This window comes from Strix uralensis, chromosome 1 (assembly GCF_047716275.1).
Source record: "Strix uralensis isolate ZFMK-TIS-50842 chromosome 1, bStrUra1, whole genome shotgun sequence".
In the NCBI taxonomy this organism is placed as follows: Eukaryota; Metazoa; Chordata; class Aves; order Strigiformes; family Strigidae; genus Strix; species Strix uralensis.
In genome coordinates, this window is record NC_133972.1 from 21,782,669 (window position 1) to 21,806,015 (window position 23,347).

At 39.7% G+C, this 23,347-nt stretch overlaps 1 protein-coding gene across 3 annotated transcripts in view; it reads left to right on the plus strand.

Annotated features, from left to right (window-relative positions):
- MYRIP (myosin VIIA and Rab interacting protein) overlaps positions 1–23,347 on the plus strand; it is a 235,054-nt gene that overhangs the window by 206,615 nt on the left and 5,092 nt on the right. For 2 of the 3 annotated variants that reach the window (XM_074859086.1, XM_074859096.1), the window contains exons 11-14: positions 4,152–4,391; positions 10,787–10,849; positions 17,204–17,398; positions 21,943–22,104. In XM_074859086.1, the coding sequence (XP_074715187.1) occupies positions 4,152–4,391; positions 10,787–10,849; positions 17,204–17,398; positions 21,943–22,104 (660 nt within the window). The remainder of the gene's footprint in view (positions 1–4,151; positions 4,392–10,786; positions 10,850–17,203; positions 17,399–21,942; positions 22,105–23,347) is intronic. The other variant, XM_074859106.1, reaches the window with a different exon arrangement.

Below are 23,347 nucleotides of genomic sequence, written 5' to 3' on the forward strand. Positions count from 1 at the left end.
TTACATTGTGTTATCAGCCATTTGCACGCAAAGATTTGGACAGTGTGTATGAGGAAGGATGTGTTTCTTAGTTCATTACCTGCTACAGGACTTTTGCTTGCATAGAAACACTTCATTTTCTTTTAGTGAGACTGGGTTTGTGGCTGTGTTAGTCTGCCAGGCCCTCACTGAAACTCTGTTTTCAGATAAAGCAGTAGCCTTTTGTTCTTGTTAGCAGATGTTAGTGTTATATGTTGCTGATAGATGCAAATGAGAATTTACACAGTGATTTATATGAACACAAAGATGTCATTAAACATACCAGATAGAGCCGAAGTGTGAGCAGTAAAGAATAATGAAGTTTAAGATAGCATCTATGAAATAAATAATAATAGTACCTTTCAATGTATTTTTTTTTTTTTTATTGTTGTGGCTTCTAATACATTTTTAATTTTTTGTTAATCCATGAAAGAGGTATCATCTCCTCACAAGTAGTTTACTGCCACCATCTGAAAAGCTCAACACACAAGCTGAGCAGCCTACCAGTCACAGGACCACAAAGTGTAGCATTATAGGATATCATTATCTCTGTGCGCAAGCAGGAACTAAGAACTCTTGCAAATGTAAATACCCCACCTGCTCATTGTAAGGAAGTTGGAAGGCAGAAAGGTGCATAATAGACATACCTGAATCCAGCTGTAATAAAATCAGTACCCTCAAGGTAAGTCCTCTCCTAAAAAACAATGTGTATTCATAACACAAATTTAGCTAATGTGGAATAAAACCCTAGGGATGCCAAGGCAGCTCATGACTTTCACCTGTGCTGACAAATGTAGTAAACACCTCTTTAAGTTTCCCAGCCAGTGAGTTAGGAAAATTCTGTTATATGTGTGAAAGCATAAGCTAGAATTGGGAATGTTTCACTAACGGTGTGACGTGTGGCAGAGGTAACATAGCAGCTTGCTGCTGCCAAAAGTGGAATACCTCCTTCCTGTCTACCTTCCTGCCTTCCCTCCACCTGCCTCCAGTGTGGTCCAAAGTCTCTCCCTTGTCAGCTCTAGCACACATTTGGACCCCATCACCAAGCCTACCCAACTCATTAAACTGAGTAAAGGACAGGAAGGTGCAGGATGACTCTTTCAGCAGCACTAGGTTGTTACATTAGCTCACCTTGTTTCATAAAACTATACCCTCAATTTTTTTATCCTGCTGAAGCTGGGCAACTTAGCAATATTGTCCTGCCATGCCTTCCTCCAAAATACATGGGTAGTCAGCTGCAGTGCTCTGCAGGATTTCACTGAGCTTTGGATAGAGTCAGTAGAGATCAACCTAAAAGGTGCTGTCATGTGTGATCCTGGGAAGACTGGTAGTTTTTCAGGATCAAGAGGAGTTGTGATTCTGCTGTTGTCAATACGGATTCTTTAAATTAACTGGTGGTGCTTTCTGTGGGGGTATGTGTGTATTGCTACTCCGATACAGCTGCCTAGCAGGTCTATGTAAGAAGCCCTCAGAGGAATCATGAATGTCTTGCTGCACGATGAAGTCTGTCAGTACTTCATGATACAGCAGTGAGGTGGAAACGTGGGAAAACTCATCCCTCTGGACGGGCAGCTTCCCTCACTGCTCCACTAGATTTTATACACATATTTGTCAGCTTATTTAAGCAAGAATAGCAAACTTTTGTCTTTACAAGCTTGATCTGCTCGAATATCTGCATAGAATAGGATTTTCTTCTCTTCCTTGCAGAATTGACCCCAAGGTAAACCGTACTCTTCGTGCCTTAGACACTGCTAGAGGAAGCCCACACCCTGGTGCAGAGCTGTCAGAGCTCACTAGCAAGTCTTGTAATCTTAAACCACATGTTTTGGTAGATGAGAGTAGGTTTTTGGAGGTACCTGTTAACTGAATGGAGGTAACTCAAGTAAAGAGGGATTCTAGTAATTAGCTTAGACTAGATGCATAACTGTAAATAGTTCAAGTTTAATGAGATGTATCTCCACTAAACTGTATTCTCCTAAAACACAAGTGCACAGTTTAACTGTGCTTTCTATCCTGTAAATCCCGTAAATTATGATTGTTTCTCTCCTGGGTACAAATTGATGAACTGATTGATTCCACAACAACTTTCTGACATTTTTATAGTAGTTTAGTGATTTGTATTTTTCATTAGCCGATTGTTGGGTGGGGGTTGTAATGAGTTGCTGAATGACATGCAAGGTATGTCTGAAAAAAATCTATTCTTACAATTTGAGGCAGCACCATTATGATAAATACAGATTTTTAATTAAAAAGGTGAAATGACACCAATCTTCTACATGTATATAAAAGCATATCATAACATATTATAAAACTAAAGTCAAAGCACACTGATTTGAAATCTTGTTCTTGATCTTATTCAGAACAGCTTTGAAGTTCATTTGGCAGAAAAGACTTTTTATTCTGCAAAAGCTGATTGGGAAAAGAATACATTTCAGCATAAGCCCATGGTTCCCCTTCTATTGTACCTAGGCATGTACTTTCAAATCCTGATTTTCTAAAAGGGCCTTCTGCATCCTGAAGGTGAGCTATAAAGCAATAATTTAGTTGTGCAATTGATTCAAAGATAACTGCAAACAGAAATTGTCCAGAAAGCTGTGAAAGTGCTAGACACTACAGTGCAGTTTACTGTATGAGAGATGAGGACTGACATTATGAACATGACGTGTTAATCCATTAAGAGCAGTTTGGAAGGTAGGGTTTGTGAGGGAGTTGTCAGAGTTAACATTTCCTCTGAGAACTGGAGGTAATTGGTCCATCCATAAATACTGCTTCTGTGGCTGCAGAGGGAGTAGCTGTGCAAAGCTGTGTGTTTCTGAATGATCTGTAGAGACAACAGCTTTTAGTCTCTCCAGCAGTGTGTGGTCCTGTCATGGTAGGAGAGTGTAAGGCAAATGGGAATAATTTCCCATCTGAGAATTTCTCCAAGTCAGCCTCTTAGACCTGCTGAGATATGCCTATCACCTCTGGTCCCAGGCTGCATTCTTCATAGCCTCCTTCTGGGTGGTTTTGTCATGATTGTGCTCCACTTTCAGAATTCATCACTTTTAAAACCACCTAATTCCACCTTACTTTGTGGACTTGACTGAAACACTAAACGAGCTGTCTAATGATTCAAAACTTTCCCTTAGCAGCCAGCAGGGAGAGAAGAACATTTTCAGAAGACAGTTAGCACTGTAGGTGGAGCAGGTTGCTCTGAGAGATGCCTGTCTCTCTCCGTGGACTGTAGTGGAAATCAGGGAAAATTAGGTACTAGTCAGATAGCACAGATCCAGAAAATGAATTGATATGTATCTGGACATTAGCTTTTGGAACAACCATGAGATATTTTCAGATTTCCTGCAAAAGCTGACAAAAATATCCCCCTTTCCACATTATTAACTTGCAAAAACATTTCACCTTTCTTCTGTTCAGCCTCCAAAGGGACTTGTGGTCGAGTCTGTAACACCCACTGTTCTTAACTGAGCCTCTGAGTATTTCTCACCTTTAAGGATCCAAGAGTAGGAAAAGAAGGTGCTCCTAAAGATTGAACTTATTCCAAGGAGGTTGGTGTTTGGAAAATAATCATCGCTGTAGAGGTTCCACTGATGTAAATAAGCACTGAGAAAGCTGAAAATCTTAAGCACCATCACGTAATAAAAGAGAAATTTTTCAAAACTTGTTTCTAGTAATCTTTAAGAAAAACACAGATAATGCTCAAGACGAAGCCGTCAGGGAACCTGAGCACAGATTTCAGCTAAAAGCTGGACACAACTACCAGGTCACAAGTTATTTCATTCCCACAATTCACTTTCTTTATCTGCACCATGCCTGAGAGTGATGGCAGTGCAGCGCTGGGAATGGGAAATGCCATTTAGGCATATTTAATTAGTTGCACACAGATACATAATGTCTTTGATGGTTTCTTTTTACATAATATAAAAGTAAACAGGAATAATAAACATAATCCAACAAGTGGGGGTTTGTTGGCATTCCTCTGTAAAGACATTTTTTTATTATTTTTTTATCAGCACACTTAGTGTGCTTTCTGTCTAGTTTCCCTGCAGAGTGATCATAGCTATACTTTTCTAGGAAGCTGTTTGTTTTTCCTTCTGTGCCTATACAGTAATTATACTGTTCTTCTAATTTCTTTGTAGGATTTCGATGACTTATCAGAAACAGATATAAGCAGTGAGGATCAGCGTCATAATATCAAGCCTGACCTTATGGAGGAGGAGCTTAAATCCAGGTTATTTCAGCTTGCTGCTAAAATGAGTGACAAGGAAACATCTTCTGGTGAAGAACAAGAGTCAGAACCTAGAACAGACCCTGAAAACCAGAAGGAGAGTTTGTCCTCAGAAGAAAATGGCAGAAGTATTCAGGAAGAGTTAAAGAAGGTAAGTGGTCATTGTAGAGGAGTAGGGACAGCATTGTTATAGTTAGAATCCAGAAAGAGAAACTTGTGGTTAGAAAATTAAACATAGTTGCTGAAAAAACCCCTTTTGTAAAGTCCTTTACACTGGGTCTGAGTCAGCAACCCTTGTGCAGGTAAAACTTCAGTTAAGGTGTGTGTTCCTCACTGTGAGCCTACAGCATCAATTCAAAACAGCGAACTTAGTTTGTGTAATAAACCTGTTAAGTGACTTATATTAATGGAATTAATGTCAGTTTATGCTGAGAATCAGCTTATATGTTTTTATTTAAAAACGTACCCAGTTCTCCTTTTTCCCTCCTTGCTAACCAGCTGGTTTAAGTGGTTTTTTCAGTCCTTTTATTTGCTCCTCTCTTTTTAGTATCATATAGTTCACTCTGGTATCAGAGATTCTTCTTTTGCCTCTCTATTGGAATATTTTGTGCTTTTTTAAAGCTTTCCAACCCTGTTACTCTGTCAGCTAATATGACTGTGAGTAGTAACATACTCTAGTGAAACTGAAATCCTGTGTCAGTTCTGATAATGTATGAGATCCTCTGTTTGTGCCATTTCATCCTTACAATGAGATATCTGATTTCAGTGTCACCCCACAGGACTTACCACCTGCTCTCTTCCCTTTCTTCCTCTGAATTTTTCTTCAGATTATGTGGTATGCTTGAAGTTGGTGCTGTAGAAGCCCTTTGCTGCCCTTTGCCAGTAAAGCACTCTTATCTCTTAGATCCACTTAGGCTCATTTTTGTCTGCTGTGTGTCTTGACTCAGCTCTTGGGGTTTTGTCTGCACAGCAGCTCAGCTTTGACAGGGTATGGACAACTCTCTAAAGGAAATCTGTTCATCATTTGAAAGGTATTTTGTCCAAATTATACACAGAACTAATACACTGGGAGATGGAAGCAGGATCAAGTGATCCAGGAGGACAATAGAGATGCTGTCCAAGTGTGCAGGAATGGTGTCAGGAAAGCCAGTGCCCATCTGGAATTGAATCTAGTGAGGGACATGAAGGGGAATAAGAAAGGCTTCTACATATATATCAGCAACAAAAGGCAGATGAGGGAAAGCAGGGCTTACTGCTGCAGTGACCCGGTGACACAGAAGTTGGAAAAGGCTAAGTTACACGACATTGTTTTCACCTCAGTTTACAGGTAAGATTTGCCCTCAAGAATCCCAGGCCCCTGAGACCTATGGGAAGGTCTGGAGCAGTGAAGACTTTACCCATGGTAGAGGAGGATCAGGTTAGCAAATATTTCAACAAATGGGACATACACATGTGCATGGCACCCAATGGGGATGTGTTCACAAGAGCTGAGGGAACTGACCCATGTCATTGTGGGGCCACTGTTGTTCATCTTTGAAAGATCATGGTAATCTGAGGCACTCAGAGCACTGAATATTATTTATTTTGACTTTAACAAGGCTTTCAACACTGTCTCACATAACATCCTAACAGACAAGTTGAGCAAGTAAGGACTGGATAAGTAGACAGTGAGGTAGATTGAAAATTGCCTGAATTGCTGGGCTGAAAGGATTGCGATTAGAGGCTCAAAGTCCAGCTGGAGGCTAGTCACTAGTAGTGTATCCCAGTGGTCAATATTGGGACCAGTACTGTTTAACATCTTCACTATTGACAATGAGACAGAGTGTACCCTAAATTTGGAGGAGCAGTTGATACATGAGATGGTTCTGTTGTTATCCAGAGGATCTTGACAGGCTGGACAAATGAGCCAACAGAACCTCATGAAGTTCAACAATGGGAAATGCAAAGTCCTGCACCTGGGAAGCAATTATCCCATGCACCCATACTGGCTGGAGGCCATATGTCTGGGTAACAGCTTGACAGAAAAGGGGTCCTGGTAGACACCAAGCTGAACATAAGCCAGCAATGTGCACCTGCAGAAAAGAAGGTCACTGGCATCCAGCAGACTGAGGGAGGTGATTATTCCCCTCCATTCAATACTGGTGAGGCCACTTCTGGAGTACTGTGTCCTGTTCTGGGCTCCCCAGTACAAGGCATACATGGACATGCTGAAGTGAGTCCAGTGAAGGGCCACAGATATGATTAAAATATTGGGGCATCTATCATATGAGGAGAGGCTGAGAGAGCTGGAATTGTTTAGCCTGGAGAATAGAAGGGGTGATACAAGAAATTCCATCTAAACTTAAAAAGCTTTTTCACTGTGAGGGTGGTCAAATGCTGGAATAGGTTTCCCAGAGAGATAGAGTCTATGTCCTTGGAAATAATAAAAATTTAACTGGACGCAGCCCTGGGCAACCTGATCTAGTTGACCCTACTTTGAGCAGAAGGGTTGGACTAGGTGATCTCCAGAGTTCCAAACTTAAGTAATCTGTGATTCTGATTCTGAGTTATTTAGCCATGGACTACACAGCAGTGTAAGTACCTTCACCATCATGTATGCAAATACCTCCATGACATACACACAACCTTTCTAAGGAAATCAAATAACAGCTTTATCGCCAGTGCTTGTTAGCATCATTCAATTTAGCTTATCTTTGGTTTACAAAGACAAACCAGCATTATCAAATTATTCAACAGGATATATAGACAAGCTAGAGTATAACATGATGCAGTTAAAGTCCAGAATTAAAGGCTGTGAATAGGACTTTCTGAAATGCTCCTATATGGTGAACTGAGCACAGAAAATGGCAAATGTATGTTTTGTGGTGTACTTACTCATCTGCATGCATCTACAAAGTAATAATAGTTGTTTCTTCCTCCTCTAATTTTATTATTTCTTTAACATTTGTATGTCAGGTATTTAAAATAAAACAAAGATTATTATTTTTTTTCTCAGTAAAATTTCCTTATTTATAAAAAAAATAAGAGACATGCCATGTTCAGCAAAAAGGGAATGCTTGGAGTTCCTAATTCTTTACTGGTTTTGGATGAAAAAAAAGTCTTAGTCATTCATGGCCGCAGTATATATTCTTTCTGTCTATAATAAAGAAACCAAAATATCCCAATACTATTCATGGTCATGACTACAGCGGAATTGATAGCAAGACTTGCTCCAGCTGTACAGAAACAAGCAGGCTGCTTTCATTGTGATTCTTGACAGTTGTCCTTAAACGTGATTTAAAATCTTCTGACACGTGCCTTCTCTTTGGAAAGGTGGCTGACCAACATCTTACAATGAAGTACTGAAGATGACAGTTTATAATACCAGTTGGGGCTATGGTAAAATATGAAGACATAGCTGAAGTAAAAAAACATGCAATAACTTTTAATGAGTAAATGTCATGTCTTAATGGAGACAAGCAGAGGAAACATATTTTCAGGGAACCAGTAATTTTAGATGCCTTAAAAGCCACATGTCACAATGTGCTGTCTCTTTAAGAAGCCTGATTTTTTGAGAATGCACATGTAGGGAATTACAGATCTTTCAGACTGGCACTTAACATTCTCAGCCAAAGACCCAGACTTCTGACCAGGGCATCAAGTTTCAAATTAGGTATACAGAAGCACTAATTCTGGGCCATTAAAATGAGAGCTCAGGTGCCTACAATCTTCTCTGAGCTCCTGAACCACACATTAAATACTGTATTTGAGCCATCTTGCTTATATTTTAGCCTCACTGCTTGTCATTGTTAGCCTTTAGTCTTCTATTCTCACAAGCTTGTTCTGGAACAGAGTAGCAAGCTTAAATCACAGGGAATTTCTAGTTATAGTACACCTGACCATAGAAAAAGATTTCAAAAAACATGTACTGTTTATTGAATCCCTGGAAATTAAGTACCTGGTGCTCATGAAAATCTGACTTTCACATGTCTGCACCTTTAAAAATATGGACTTCTGTTTTTAATGGAAGCTGGGAATCTCATATAATCACATGTTGAGCTGATGCTTTGAAAAGGATATTTGGTATATTAAGATCTGAAGCAATGGCAAGAATTGGCACGTTTTAAGTGGGAAGTTAGCTGAAGTTGGGCATTTATGGGTGAGTTCTCACTTCAAACTGAGCTTTTGAGTTGTATGTCTGCCTTTAAGATACAAGTTTGAAAATGCTGACCTTTGAGTTAATTATTTAGTTCATGTGAGATACTCGAGGATTTAGGTAGGTATTAATGCACACAATTTAATTTTATGCCTTAGACTGAAATCCACTTAGACCTTCAGCACAATAATTTTCAACATTTCTAAGTTTGTGATTGTCTAAAACAGTGTTGTGGATATTCACAGCTCTCTAAAACAAACATAATCCTACAGCAGAGTTATTTTTATAGATAACATTTTGTGCTTATTATGCTACATGAGTAGTTCATGGTCTTCCGGGGATATGCAGACACCTGAAAAGCCTGCTTGTCTTAGTTGTGCAATGAAAGGCCATGGAGTTCTCTATGATCAGGGTAGAGTTAGCCTTCAGCCCCTCTGTGAACAAACCAAAAATCCTATTGCGCAGCTGTTGTGTTAGTGAAGCATCTTGTACTAGCACGGTAATTTGCATAGTTCTTTCTGCCTTGCTTTTTTCTTTGGTTTTGGCTTTGGGTTTGGGTTTTGGGGTTGGGTTTTTTGCCTCACCTCATCAAAGCCTAACCAAATGCCTGAAGAAAAAGGCAAAATTTAAATCCCCTTGGAAGTGTCTTAATGACACTGATCTTGAGAGTGACAAGCATGATAAATGGGATGTATTTAGTTCTTTCTCTCCTCTATCCTCTCTCCTTCTCTTTAAATGCTTTCATGAAGATGAATAGGCCGGATCTATATTTCATAGTATACCACAGAATTACATTCGAGAAGGCAATTCCAGCAGTGCCTAATGCAGACTGCATTTTGAATGCAGTCTATCACTGTGACCACCTTATCAGAAACTATGGAGATACTGTTTAAAAAAGAGAATAGCCCCTGCCATTTTTGTAAATTGCCCTGCATAGTATAAAAACTGTGTTTCTCTTTTTGTCTCCTCCTACTTTGTGCTCCTCCTTGCTTAAGATATGCCAATGAGCAAGTGAGTTAAACTTCAGTAGTAAAGTTGAATTTCCTCTTTGCATTAGCTTGACGCAATGTGCTTGTGCTTGAGGAATTTCTTTTAATCCCTTTATGCATTTACTTCTGCTCAGAGAATCTTACAACCAAGGCTTAGTAATTTTGTTTAAATCCTGCTGTTTTCTGTTGGCATTATTGCATGACTAGGCACACAGTAGCTCTTTTCTGAATGACACCCTGTAAGTAAGTTTGTTAAATAGCACAGTGGGATCCTGTTCCCTAGGTGAAACCTCCCAAGTTCCTTGGCAGTATGAATAACAGCATAAATATTCTTTCCATAAAATATTTATGCCTTCATTCTCTGGAAACATTTTATTCATAGGTTTTATAAAGCTTTATTTGGGGAAAATTATGTACTGCAAGCATCATCTTCATGTGTATTTGTGCCAGAGACCTATATTCTTTGTTTCGAGAGAGTACATCTTACATTTTTCACCAGGTAAATTACCACTTTTCCACCTGTATAATGAGATTGACACTTGTTAGAAAATCTGCCTGGCATCTCTCTTAGCAAGAGGAATAGCCAGTAGCTGTGCACGTGGGTGCATGTTACCACAGCAGAAGAGAAAGTCAGCTCCCTGGTGTGGTGTACGCTGGTGGCTATGCCTGGGGCTGGCCGGGGGAGGGTGGCCAGGGATCAGTAAGGGAGATCAGGTGAGGGAGGGCTCATGGGACTTGGTCACAGAAGAGAAATATGCTCACAGCTTTGATGGACCTGGAGAATGGCACTGGGCGTGCACATGGCAGTGAATCCCTCCTGTGTATCGCAAACTTGTTAAAGCATCCCGGTAGGGATGGCGGCGATGTTATAACAGCAGTGCTATAATAACGAGAGGGAACCTGTGTCTCCCAGTGGCTTCCGTTGATCATTTGTGCTGGTGCATGCACCATCCTCACAGAAGATGATGTAGTAGTTTTTGTGATCATTATCTTGCAACCCCCTGAACTCCTGGGTATTTTGGTTGGTGTGTTGGTCCAGGCAGGGGCTAATAGGAAACATCCATCCAGCTTCACATGCCTGAAAGCTTTAGAAATGATGGAGTAAAAGTTCCTAAAGGAGCCAGAACCCCATGGTTTCAGCAAGAAAATGTAATAGCGTAAGTATAGTAGCTTTATTACATTGCTACTACTATGCTAATAAAGCTGAATAGTGTAATGCAATGACATCTTCCTGGGTTAACAACAATATTTTAGCAATAAATGTAAAATATAAATTTTATGGTATTTTATATTTGCTAGTTTCTTTATCCTTGCTGTTCATCCTAAAGGTCTCTGTAAGTCTGAACTTATATTAATGTTAACCTCTGTAGCTGTTAATATAACTTTTCTGCCTTTTTATTTAACTGCTTTCCCACTATCTAGGAAAAACAAAAGGCTTTTGATCTTCATTTAAAGCTGCAGTTTTTATCCACTGTATTGCAGCAGGTGAGAATGCTTTGTTTTGTCTGTGTCTTCTTACATCTCTTATGTAGTAAGAGATGCAATGAAGTGATATTGAGGGTTTCCACATATCCCAAGCAAAATTCTCAAACTCAGAACATTTTCCTGGAAATATCAGGCCTGAAAAATCATACCTTTTAGCCACAATCAATAACCATTGCAGAAAAATATTTTATAATCACAACTAGCCCTGTGTGATGATGGGGGTGATGAACATGAAGTAGACATGTGGAGCAGACTGGCTCTCTTATTTGGCTTTGTGATGAGAATTTTGTTTTATCAGTAAAGAAGAACAGAAGACAGAGATAAAGTGTATGATCTTCCTATTCTCTTGTACTCACCTGTATTAAGAAATTTAGAAGGAAAAAAATGAAAATTTTATTTCAGCAAAAAGATTTTTAGCAGTTTCTGACCATAGTGGTGTTCAAAAATCTTTCTATGCTCCCAATTTAAAAAATGAACAAAACCCTTAATTCATTGTAGAGATTGTACGTAGTGAGTAGGCCCTTTCTCACTTTTGTGCTGGTTTCTATTGCTTATCATTCATCTAGGTGGAAAGACATTTCATAATCTGTGCTATTTGAGATTCAGTTTATGAGAATCAGATATTAAAACAGATTTTCATTTTCTTCCCTGAGCAAATATATGCTGATCTTATATTTTAAAATACATGCTATTTTTAATATGTCATATATAGTGGTAAGCAAATTAATCCTGTAACATTCTCTCAATCATAAAATAAGAATCACTTTTTTGTGTCAAAAGTTGATGCTTAATTCAGCAAAACACACCTCCTCTCAACTTTTTCTTTTTTCCTTACTCGCAGAATTAAGTTTTGTACTATGAATTTTAATCACCTTCTAATCATCTTGGTTTTCTTTAGTAAAAATATCAAGGATGATTTTCAAGAAAAATTATTTTTCCATTTGTGCAGTGTCATCAGCCTGTCTCCATTATGGATTCTGTTACAGAATCCTGTGCAGATTTTAAGATTTAAATATCTCCATTTTCAACTTGGACCATAATATTTCACCTTTTGGAAAGTAACTTCCTTTCTCATGATTATAGGCAACCTGTCTCTAGAAATGAGGCATTACAAATTATTAGGAATGACATCTCTAGCTACATTAGAACAGTAGATTGAATTCATTAGTAAAAATCTAATATTCAGATTTACCTAGCACAATCAAAAAGAGAGACTCTACTTCTCTGTGTCATACTTTGAAGAATGTCAGTAGAATAATAGCTCACTCTGTAAGATAATTTAGCTTTCTTTTTCTAAATGAGTGCCCATAAATGAAGATATTGATGTTAAGGTCAAGGCAAGAAGTCTTAAACTTGCACAGAAGAGGAATTACTTAAAACCATGGTTTATCATAGTATACTTGTCTTCCGTCAAATATCAAGGCAAGTTTTAGCTTTCTTTCACAGTGTTTGTGGTAATGAGTGGTTAGGGCTCATTTTTAGGCCAAATATCTTTTGAAGGTCAGAGCTGACGACTGCCATTGATAATTGGGTATTGATGGCTCTGTTCCTCCCAGCCTGTGACTTGCCCAGTGTCTCAGATCTTTCTTGCCTGTGAGGAAGAAGGACTTTTGGTGGGCTTTTCAGGGCCTCCTCAAAGCTCTACAATAAACTCCCACAGTGTGGGGAGATGAGGGAGGCAAGTTTGGGGTTTGGTTTTGTTTTCATCAAGTTTGGATTCAGTCAGGTTACTCTGAAAAGTTGAATTGACCAGTGGCAAAGCAAAACTCATCTTCTCCCCAGCCCCCCCCTCGACTCACTACATAAAATGAGGGATATCGACTGCAAAATGGGCACGTGACTTGGAGAGTGATAGAACAGCTTGAGACTGCTAAAAATGATTGCACTATGAGTTACCAAGGATGTGGTCAATACTGCCGGGGCTGCTAGCAATGCAAAGTTTTTCTTGCTCTACTTCTTGATCTAACTGTTGATGTCAACTGTTCTCTACTGAATTGCAAGTCACTGCCTCCCATGCCAGTTTAATAGAGCCTAATGATGGCATAACATCATAGTGGCAAAAAAGATAAAATGTTAATGACTGAGTACAACGTGGAGAAAAAATTAATGCAAGTGATAGAGAACTACTTCAAGAGCATTAAAAATAAAAGCAATAATGTCCATGGAAAGGAGACTTGATGTGGAAATGTCATAGGCTGCTGAGATGCATACAAGGACTTAGTGTTCACCTACTCTCAGCAGTTTGGACGCTTACATTGCTTCAGTTTTATCATCCTGCTTTCCTTCCACTACTCGTCATCCTTTGTGCAAGGATGCAAGTACTGTTCTGTAAAGCGCCTTCCAGTGTAGCATCCTTAAGTAAAACAACAAAGGAAGTATTGGCAGCATCAGCAAGGAAGGAGAGACAGCAGAAGGGAAGGGAAATAGCTAACAGTCAGCAAGAGCTAGCTTAGACCACTGAAACATAATTTTGAGCAAAACAGGCATTATTTCCATCTTCCCAGCCACACATAGAAATGACAATAAAGAAGTTTTACAAGATGCTGTTTGTTATATTCAGTGCACACATATATGTATATGTGCTTGTATACACACACTTTTTTAGTATTTCATTGGTTTTAAAACTCTCCCACAAAGAACTTGGGGAAATTGAGCATCCCCTTTTGACTGTGTCTTTAACATATTTGTGAGGGTGGTCATTATCATAAAAAGGATAAATGCATGTTTTCTTCATTCCATTAAACTCTTTGTCTCAAATTCAGTAAAAAATTAGATTTTCATAACCAGTAGAAACATTCAAATTTGGATCACCTGCACTGATTTAATTTGGGAGATGTGGTGTTAATCCAGAAGTAGAGTAGCACAGTTGAAATCAGAATTCATCCCAGTGTTTCGAGAAGAATGGCTGTGCTTAGCTTTTCTGTGCTAGGTATTTGTAATAGAGATTGCTTTCTGCATCTATCACATCCATATTAGTTCTTTGACTTGCTTGACAAGACAGATGGGAGAGACTTCATCATGGCATGATAGCTGTCTCTTTCAATCACTTACAGATGTTAACAATGACCTTTCCTGCAAGGGCAAGACAAATTAGACAGGCAAGAGGTCTTTATAGCAATTTGAAATGTCCACCTACCAGGATGATCTTGGTGTGCGTGTGTCTGTGAATTTTAGGTGATTTTTATAGAACCTCATAAATACTAAGTTTGACGTGCATGGGAGGGGAGGGGAGAGGGTTGTGAAGCACTAAAACTCCAGGACACTTTTTATTTTTTTTTTCCTGGCACAGTTTAAATAATTCTATCTAGCATACCCCACTAGGTTTGCAAACTGGCCATTGGAACACAGGCTGATTTAACAGCTTTTGACAGTTGCTCAAAAAAGAGGTAAAAACATATGCAAAACCATTAATTGACTATGCAATTTTTCCAATTTGAGAACACTTGAACTCCCCACATGTTGATTTTATGTCTCACTCAGGCAGACATTAGTCTCTTCTTGCTTCTCTGTAAAATACAGCCCAAGGCAAAGCTGAGTTCTAAATATCCTTTAGCAGAAAAGTTTCATGAAGTTTAGATTTAAATACATTGAAATATTACTTGTGCTCTTAAGTTTTGGAAGAGTTACTCATGAGATATACTCCAAAGAAAATCACTTTTGCTTGCCATGTATTTCTTTACTGTGTTTAAAGTCTAGTGCTGTATCCTTGTTATACTATAAAAGCAAATGTTTCACAAGCTTAAAGAAAAGTTTTAATGTTGTGACTGCTGTGTCTAGATACCTGCAGGCTAGGATTGAGATACATTCAGTGATGCACACACTTTAAGGACATTCATCTAGCTGCCTTGTGCAGCACTTAATGGGAAGCATATCTTGATTTTAAAAGTCAAACAGCATCTGACACTAAGAACTTACCTCAAAATTCCAGGAAAGCTAAAAATCACATTTCTGCACCAGGGGAAGTTTAGACTGGACATTAGGAAGCATTTCTTCACCGAGAGGGTGGTCAAACACTGGAACAAGCTTCCTGGAGAGGTGGTCAATGCCCCAGGCCTGTCAGTGTTTAAGAGACCTTTGGACAACGCCCTTAATACCATGCTTTAACATTTGGTCAGCCCTGAATTGGTCAGGCAGTTGGACTGGATGATCGTTGTAGGTCCCTTCCAACTGAAATATTCTATTCTATTCTATTCTATTCTACTCTATTCTATTCTATTCTATTCTATTCTATTCTATTCTATTCTATTCTATTCTATTCTATTCTACCTCATTAAACTTTTCTTCCCCTATCCATTTCCTGTTGAGAAGGTAGGGTATTTTACTCAAAATCTTGATTTCATAAAGCTTCCTATCACAGAATACTTTACCAGAAAACAAAACAAAACAAACCTGTTTTGTAGTAATTGGTCTGTAACAAATGCCAATATGGTTTCTCATGTTCTGGTATAAGAACGCCTTTTTCTAATTTAATTTAATCTTTTTTGGAAATCCATCAGTAACTACAAAGGGTAAGAAAACATTTAAGAAATAATGAACACTAAAGTGAGGCTACAGTTCTTGAAATGGAGAACATACATCAGTGAAGATGATGAAGAAAATGTAGTGTCGGACCTTTATCTTTTTTTGTTCACTACTCATAGAATAGAATAAGAATTAGGTACTTATAAAAGCAAATGATAAAGCAAAGTAACATTGATTTCCTCTTCTGTCCTATAAAATTATTGATCTGTTTTTAACCTAATTGGCACTTGTGAAAATAAATGGAAAAAACAGTAGGCTGTTTATGGGGTTCAAGTATTTGTTCTCAGTAAGAAAGTCCTAGGCCCGCTTGTTCAGGGCTGTGTTGGCTGTGCTAACAAGCTAAAGATCTGAGTGTTGTAGCATACTGTTTTTGCTTTGTTCTCCTTCTCTTTAATCTCATGTATCTAATTATTTCTTGTAATTCAGAGAAGTAACAGTGCTAAAGATGCCTTAATGTATTGATACACAACAATTGAGCACACACTGCTAAAAAAGTAGTTTTTCAGTAAAAGTCTTATCTAACATAAAATGAACAGCTAATTAAAGGAAAGAGATAATAAAAGGTTTTCCAGTTAAACTCACCAAAGTTTGTGTGAAGCAGAGGAACGTTATTTCTGCTATATCCTGCCTCAGATGCCAGCCAACATATTGATTAATACAATGTTTACATAACAGAGAGACATTTTTAATCAGTTATACTTCTCTGCACTATAGAATTTACTATATAGAATCCAAAGACTGTTTCCTTGGTTTTGATCCTCAGATATTTTGGTTTTGGGAAAATTTACAGATGGGTGTGCCTCTAATTCGCATGCATAAGTATTTGCAGGTTTGAGGAATGAATGCAGTTTAGGTCTAGACTTCCCACACTTTCTTTTAGGCAAAGCACCACTAAAGGTATTGCACATAATGACATGACGGTATTTGTATTGGATTCAACAGGCTTTGGCTCAATCTCCAAGCCTTATAGTTTGGATGTTGAGCTTGATGCTTGAAGGTACATCAGGTGAAAATTTATTGCCAGCAGAGGAGTTGTCCTGAAGCCTAAAGCTCTGTGAGAATCGTCAGAATCAGGATAGTTAATTACAAATTACAAATCAAGAACACCAATTTGTACACTGATTTAAACAGCTTACAGTTTTTTACAGATTTAAACAACTTACAGTTGTTTAAAAACAAAAAACATGGATAAAACTGTATGCTTTTCCTTCGTATTTGATATAATTTGTTTCATAAATATTAAAAAAAGGTAAATTGAAATTTTAAAAAAATGAGGATACAAATCTTTACACGCTTATCGCTCAACCTTTGGTTTTTGGGGCTACCATATAATTCATAGCAAACATCTTTGTAAAATGCTATCCTCATAGGGCCGCTGAAGATTGCTCTCCCGTGTTTGCGGCTGCAATACGATAGATAGCTCCTGTGCATATGGAGAGAGGTGATTCCACATGTGTTTGCCAGTACCCAGAAAGGAAGATTGTGCTTTAAAACCTGCTTAAAACACTAGCCTTATCTAGCTCACTTGGATTTTAAAGCTGGACATTTGTGTGCTCCTTGGGGATAAGATTCCAGTAGAAATTGTGTTGTAGAATTGCATGTGTATGCTATTTTGCATGCTGTAGCAGTGTGCATATGTGAAAAAGGGAGGGAGAAAAAGAGAAGTAGATTCCAATTTCATTACACAGTTCTTGTGTCTGTTCACAGCAGTTAGCCAGGTATATTGTTTTAGCACGGCTAAAGCTGCAGCTATTAGCAAGGTGATGTTACATATTACCCCTCTGTGCTAATTTAATGCTGTTGTTTTCTCTGTCTGTTCTTGTAACAAAACAGAAGTACTCTGCTGTCTCTCTCTGCAACATATCTACAGAAGTCCTGAAAGTCATCAATGCCACTGAAGAACTGATAGCAGAATCCACCAGTCCCTGCGATTTCCCAGCTGACATTCAGGACAGAGGAAGAGGGACCTTCCCACTGGGGACTGACCCCATCAGACTTGATGAGCAGCTCACCACACTGGAAGAAAACGTAAGAACATGAATCAGTATGTGAAAGTGTGACGTATGTGCGTGAGTGTACCTGTGTGTGTGTGCCAACTGGAAAGGGAAAGCACTTAGGCAGCATCAGTGGACATTCCAAATTAATTTTGGTTTATTAAACAAATAAACAGAACAAAAAATCCTATTTCAGAGGGGTGCTCATATGTGTTTTGGGGTTTTTTTAACGTGTACTTTAAAATATGTGGGGGAGGCGGAGAGTTGGATGTTTTGAGGTTTACAACTGATTTTAGAATCTCTGCCTCAAAAGTTAACTTGAACCCTCTGAACCTCTGTGGCTATGTGGGTGCACCATGCCTGGCTGAAACCACACGTGTCCAGGTCCCAGCACAGCCTCATTACTGTAAGGACAGGTAGGGAAAGCATGTCCCCAGTCACACAGAGAAGTTGAGGAGCTCTTCCTTCACCCACACATCCCCAGCATACTGTGCTGAGCACCCAGGGAGCTGGAGCTACCTGATGCACTGTTAAAAAGAGCAGGCTGGAGAAGCCAAATTAAACAAACATTTTTTTTGTCATGTCTGAATCATCCGTCCTTTTTCATGAGTACCTGTCATCTGCAGGAAAAAGTGCAGTGCTGAATCATAGGGGGAAGTCACTACTCGTTAGAAATTTTTATGCATCCACTTAATGGAGATGGTACACTTGTAACTCTTGATTTTCTCTTTTTACCAAATTTAACTAATTACATTTCAGTGACTTTTCCCTTCCTTAGGAGCTCTTAAAGATATCATAGGAATCTGAGATGTCCTGTTATAGCATCCTGATCAATTCAAGAAAATAGGTCCTGGTTTTCTTTAGCCCCATAAAATTTTCAGACAGAACCTCTTCTTGGGGATAAAATCAGTTTCCTCCACAGAAATGCACTTCCACAACAGCCCCAGGCTAGGGACTGAGTGGATGATAATCCATGGCAATAACAGCCAGTCCTGGTACTGGGCCTGTCCTACTCCCGAGCCCTCCCACCAGTCCCACAACCCTCTCACCACACCTTTTCTGAGCTCAAATTTCCAAGCTCTGCTTCAGTTCAGAGGTTCCCAGACTAGATCCTACCCCTCCTAACCTCATCTGCTCCAAAATCTTTTCCACACCAATAGAGTGCCCTCCAACCCACCAAGAGCACCTTCACTCCTCCCCAGCCAGCTCCTGGTCATAACCTGACCTCCAAGCTTCTCCTTCTCACCTATGCTCAGCCTTTGCAGGCATCCTGCTGTACCAGCTGAGGTGCTCCTGCTCCCCCTTGCTCCCACACACTGTCCTGGTTGGTGGCATCTCCTGCCTTCCATCATGGGGCACCACAGCCACCTGAAGCTGCCCCACCACAGGGCTTTCCACACAGCAGTCATGCTCCTGGCTCCTCTCTGGAAGGGGAACGCAACACAAGCAAGCGAAATAGGCTTGGGAGTCCTCCCGAGTAGGACTGGGAGGGCAGGAGAAGAGGATGTGTCCAGGAGATGATGGATGAGAAGGGTATAACTTAAGTTTGTGGCAAGCAAAGTGCCTTCCTCATGCCACCTACCATGATATCCATTTCATTCTTACACAACAGATGCATCCCCACAACAAATTCTAGTTGAGTTCAGGTTTTTTTTTTCAGAATAACAGAAGTAGATAAGTAGATGGAGATTTTCTCCCCATTAAATACTACAGTGTCCTAGCTCAAAACAACACAGAATGCATTTGGCAGGAGAGTGAATACAGAATGAAATTCCAAGTTCAGGCTGGACCATGTCTTTAGAAGAACTAAGAAATTCCACAAGAGGACAGAGAGCAATTTGGGGAGAGTTGCTCCCACATTTTTTTCTGTGGAGAACTGTTGTAAACTATGAGGTGCATTTTCTTTCCCCAACTACACACTGACAATCCCTCCCATCCTTGTGGAGCTTTGGCATCTGTGGTGCCGTGGCCCCTAGTCACTCATTCAGGACAAGCATTTCTCACTGAGCAGAGACTGGGCACTGAGGCAGAGCATTGCTTGCTGTGGCATTGCCCTCTTTGCAGCATATCCCTGGTTTAGCTTCTTCTCAGTTCCCTGCATAATTCATAAGGTATCCAGCTCAGCCTTGCTGTGTCCCCACACTACGTCTTTCTGCCCCACACAACGTATGAAGTAGATGACAAAACTTCATGGTTTCAAGATTTCACCACCACATTCCATAGTAGAGTAAAGGAGCCATTAGAAATCCAGGGATCCATAACTTTTCCATGTGCAGCTGGGGGCATATCTGCGTGCAGCACATCCTCTTTGCAGCAAATTTTGGAAGAGGATCTGGGTGTACATAGACACTTTGTTCTTTGTTGCTATCTCTAGTGTTTCAGGGACTGTACATACATCAGTGTGAAGAATGTAGTGCCACCTATACCAGCACAAGGTTGGGTGGGTTTTAGTGGAAACTGTACATACCTAAATGATAGTAAAATAAGTCTTCACAATCTGAATGTGAATGTATACATAAGGGCATAATTTAGTGGAGACCTGCAAGTACACCATTGCTGTTTGGAAGTGCAACGATTGTTCAGGTAAAGAACATTCTTTAGAAAAATCTTTTATTTAGATCTAGCTGGAAAATGTTCAGTGAAATTAAAATTTAACAAATGTAGGGGCTAATTGAGTTACCAAAAAAAAAAAATTACCTTCCCTTCCCACATTTTTCTACCAGTCCTATTTTCTTTGGAATTTTTTTTCCCTTGAAAAGTACTTCTTGAAAAGTACAACTTATTGTGAGAGAATTTTGGCACAGCATTTAAATGCATCTTTTCTTTAACTTTTTAAAGATGTTTCCATTAAGAATGTTCATTTTTCTTCTTTCTCTGAGCTTTTAGACGTGATAGGGAAATTTTAAAAATCGCCTTTTAATCTGAGGTGGCTGTGGTATGTCACACCACAAAAATGTATCATTTAAATGAATGGAAAGAATAATTAAAACCCACAGTAACAGAAGCATTTCTATTTAAATCAGCATGTTAACTTTATGGCCCACCTGTGTCTCCAAGTACTTCAGCAAAGATGTTAAATCAGATCAGTTATTTGTTCTAGGTATATTTTTCAAATATTTCATGCCTGCAGTTAGACTGTGAAGATGCAGTTCATACAAGACGTAGTGAATTTGTTTCTTAGCAGTGTCACATACATGAAAAAATGTATCTGCATTTATGCCTTGAAACAACTGATACAAAGGAAAAAAAATATTGCAAGCAATTAAGAAACAATAAAAAATAAAAAAGTAATCACTCATTTAAATATTAATCTAGTCATTCTCCATTTTTGATCCATAAAGTCACAGCGTGGCCAGAAATTATTTGAATACCTGTTATGTCAAAGGACTGCATGATCTAGGAATTGTGGGCAGATATAATGACTTGAGTGAAAAACATGTATGAAATGAAGGTATCCACTCAAGGATCTGATTCAGGTCCTGTTTGCTTGCCCCTTGAACCATGAAGACAGCCACAGAACATGTTTAATTCATGTTAGTTTTGTAGCACCAGCCTTTACTGCTATTAGAGTGAGTGAGGCTGCCAGTGGGGAAAATCAGAATATGTATTTCATTTTCACTGTGCTGTTACCAGCCTCATGGACACTAGACTTGGCTGTCTAGTAAATAGGCAGAAGGTGTAGTATTTTCATATGGGTCTACACAATTTTAAGCACAGATGTCAAAATCTAATGCTTGAAAATTAGTCTTTTCTATAAACCAGAGACCTCCATCTGGCCGCGTACCTTAGATTTCTTTGTGTAATAAAAGAAACACATAAACCACAATGTATTATGAACTACTGCTTCAAGGGGCGGAATGGGAAATGAAACCTTTACCTGCAGTTATCAAAGGTATTGTAGGTGGGTCAAAATATTAGAAGTTGTTTGTTTTTAGAGAAGATCTCTAAATGATAAAGTCTGTTATTCTGTTTTATGTGTCCCAGATAAGTCTATTGACCCTCCTCCACAGATTCACTCCAAAGGGCCAGGAGGCAGGAAGGTTTTTGCTGCTGTAATATTTGGGTGAGAACAGGATGGGATGGAAAACTGTGTTGTACATGTAAGCACACTTACTCTGTAAGAAGTTAATAACCATATGCTGCTAAACAGTTATTCTTGCAGAGTTTTGATTGCCGGAAGGCATTAGGTGTGTTTCAATAAACACAGCTTTATATAAGGTGTGATCCATTGACTTCCCCTTGTAGACTTGGGGGTTTTGTTATGCAACTGAATATCAAAAATAAAAAAGCAAACTTTTCAGCTTTTTTTTTTTTTTTCTGGTGAATCGTGAACAAATCCGTTTGGAATACTATTGTAGCACCTATGAAATGTGGAGTGCAGCCAACTCATGCCTCCCTTCTCTTTGTGGATGTGTGTTTTCAGATTATTCCCCCATGACTTTCCTCTGCTAGGTAAGTCTCCCTGTAGTGGGTTAGCAAGGAGGGAAGCTCAAAGGTATCGTGGAGGATGCAGTCTGCTTAACCTCCGTGCCCACAAACCAGAAATCACTGACACCTCTGCCTGCCTTGGCCCTGCAGGTGTACCTGACAGCCAGCACGGTGTACGGGCTGGAGGGGCAGCTGACCAACCTGGAAGATGCCGCACGCAAGATCAACAGTGTTACTGCAGAATCTGAGCTGGCCGATCTGGAGGATCAGGTGGCCACAGCAGCTGCACAAGTTCATCATGCGGAGCTTCAGGTGAGGACAGCAGCTCCTCTGTATCTGCAGGTTTCACACTGCCTTGCCTAGCTCTTACCTGTTGTCTGCACACACTTACTTTCAATATTCTTTTGTACCACAGTGGACTGATGATCCAAAGATGCTGACTGCATCACAGGAGCTGAGCAAAGCATAACTGAGATGCGTAACTCAGCCCAGCCAGATGTACTGTATTTGTTTATTTCTTTCCCCAGCTTGTTTTTGGACATGGGAGTGCAACAGCCTGTTACTGCAATACAAATACAGAACCTGTTCCTTGCTACCAGGCCGCTCCCATGATGTGCTCTGTGTCAACGCATGGCTGTGGGCAAACTGCAAACATAATCTTAGGCAGTTTATCTAATCAGCAGGTTGTAAAGCACTTCCCAAAAGAAGCCAGTGTCAGTCCTGTTCTACCAGAAAAGGCCAACAGCAGCCAACCGCTGAGGCAAGCACAGAGCCTAGCACTTGCAAACCTGCCTTGGCATTCAGCCCTAAGCAGCACACATCCCAGCCAAAAGGCAATTGCTCTCGTGGGCGGCAATCTAGCATCCTTCTAGCGGGCTGCAGAAAGTCTGGGGCTCAGAAGAACAAATCGTGATCTGGTGCTGAAAGCTGAAGGAGGTAATGCTGCCAGATTTCACTGCTAACACTGCTAGCAACTGACTGACAATGATTTCACTGACCACTGTACCAAGCGAGGCACTCTGACCTGCCTGTGCCAGGCTTTAATGGGAAGTACCTGGTTATTTTACTCGGTGGGAGCATGCTCAATTTCGGACTGAGCAAAGATCTGAGAGCCTGACATCTGTCTGATGTCAGAAGTGCATTGCTGCACTAGATGGCAAACTGGCAGTGACGTTTTGTTGGCTTCAGTCATTATTTTACAGTAGATATGTTAATAGGGCTGAGACATGAAGAGGAGAGAGGCCTAAGCTATGCAAGGAGGATGACAAAGAGGCCAACAGAAGGTCTTCTGCAGAGTGAATAGCTTCAGGTGTCACTGTGAATCAGGAGTCAGGTTATATGTCTGACTTCTCTGACACTTCTTTCCCTTTTTGGCAACATTTTTTTCCACTAGTCTCAACATCAGCCTACTTTGCCCCCAGATCTTTGCTTTCTTGGACTTTTTCCTAGCAATTTGTTTTCCATTGAGTGTCTTTATATAGTGTGTACCTGCATTTATGCATGCTTGTGTTTAACATACATATACACTTAAATTACAAATATTTAAGATCAAATT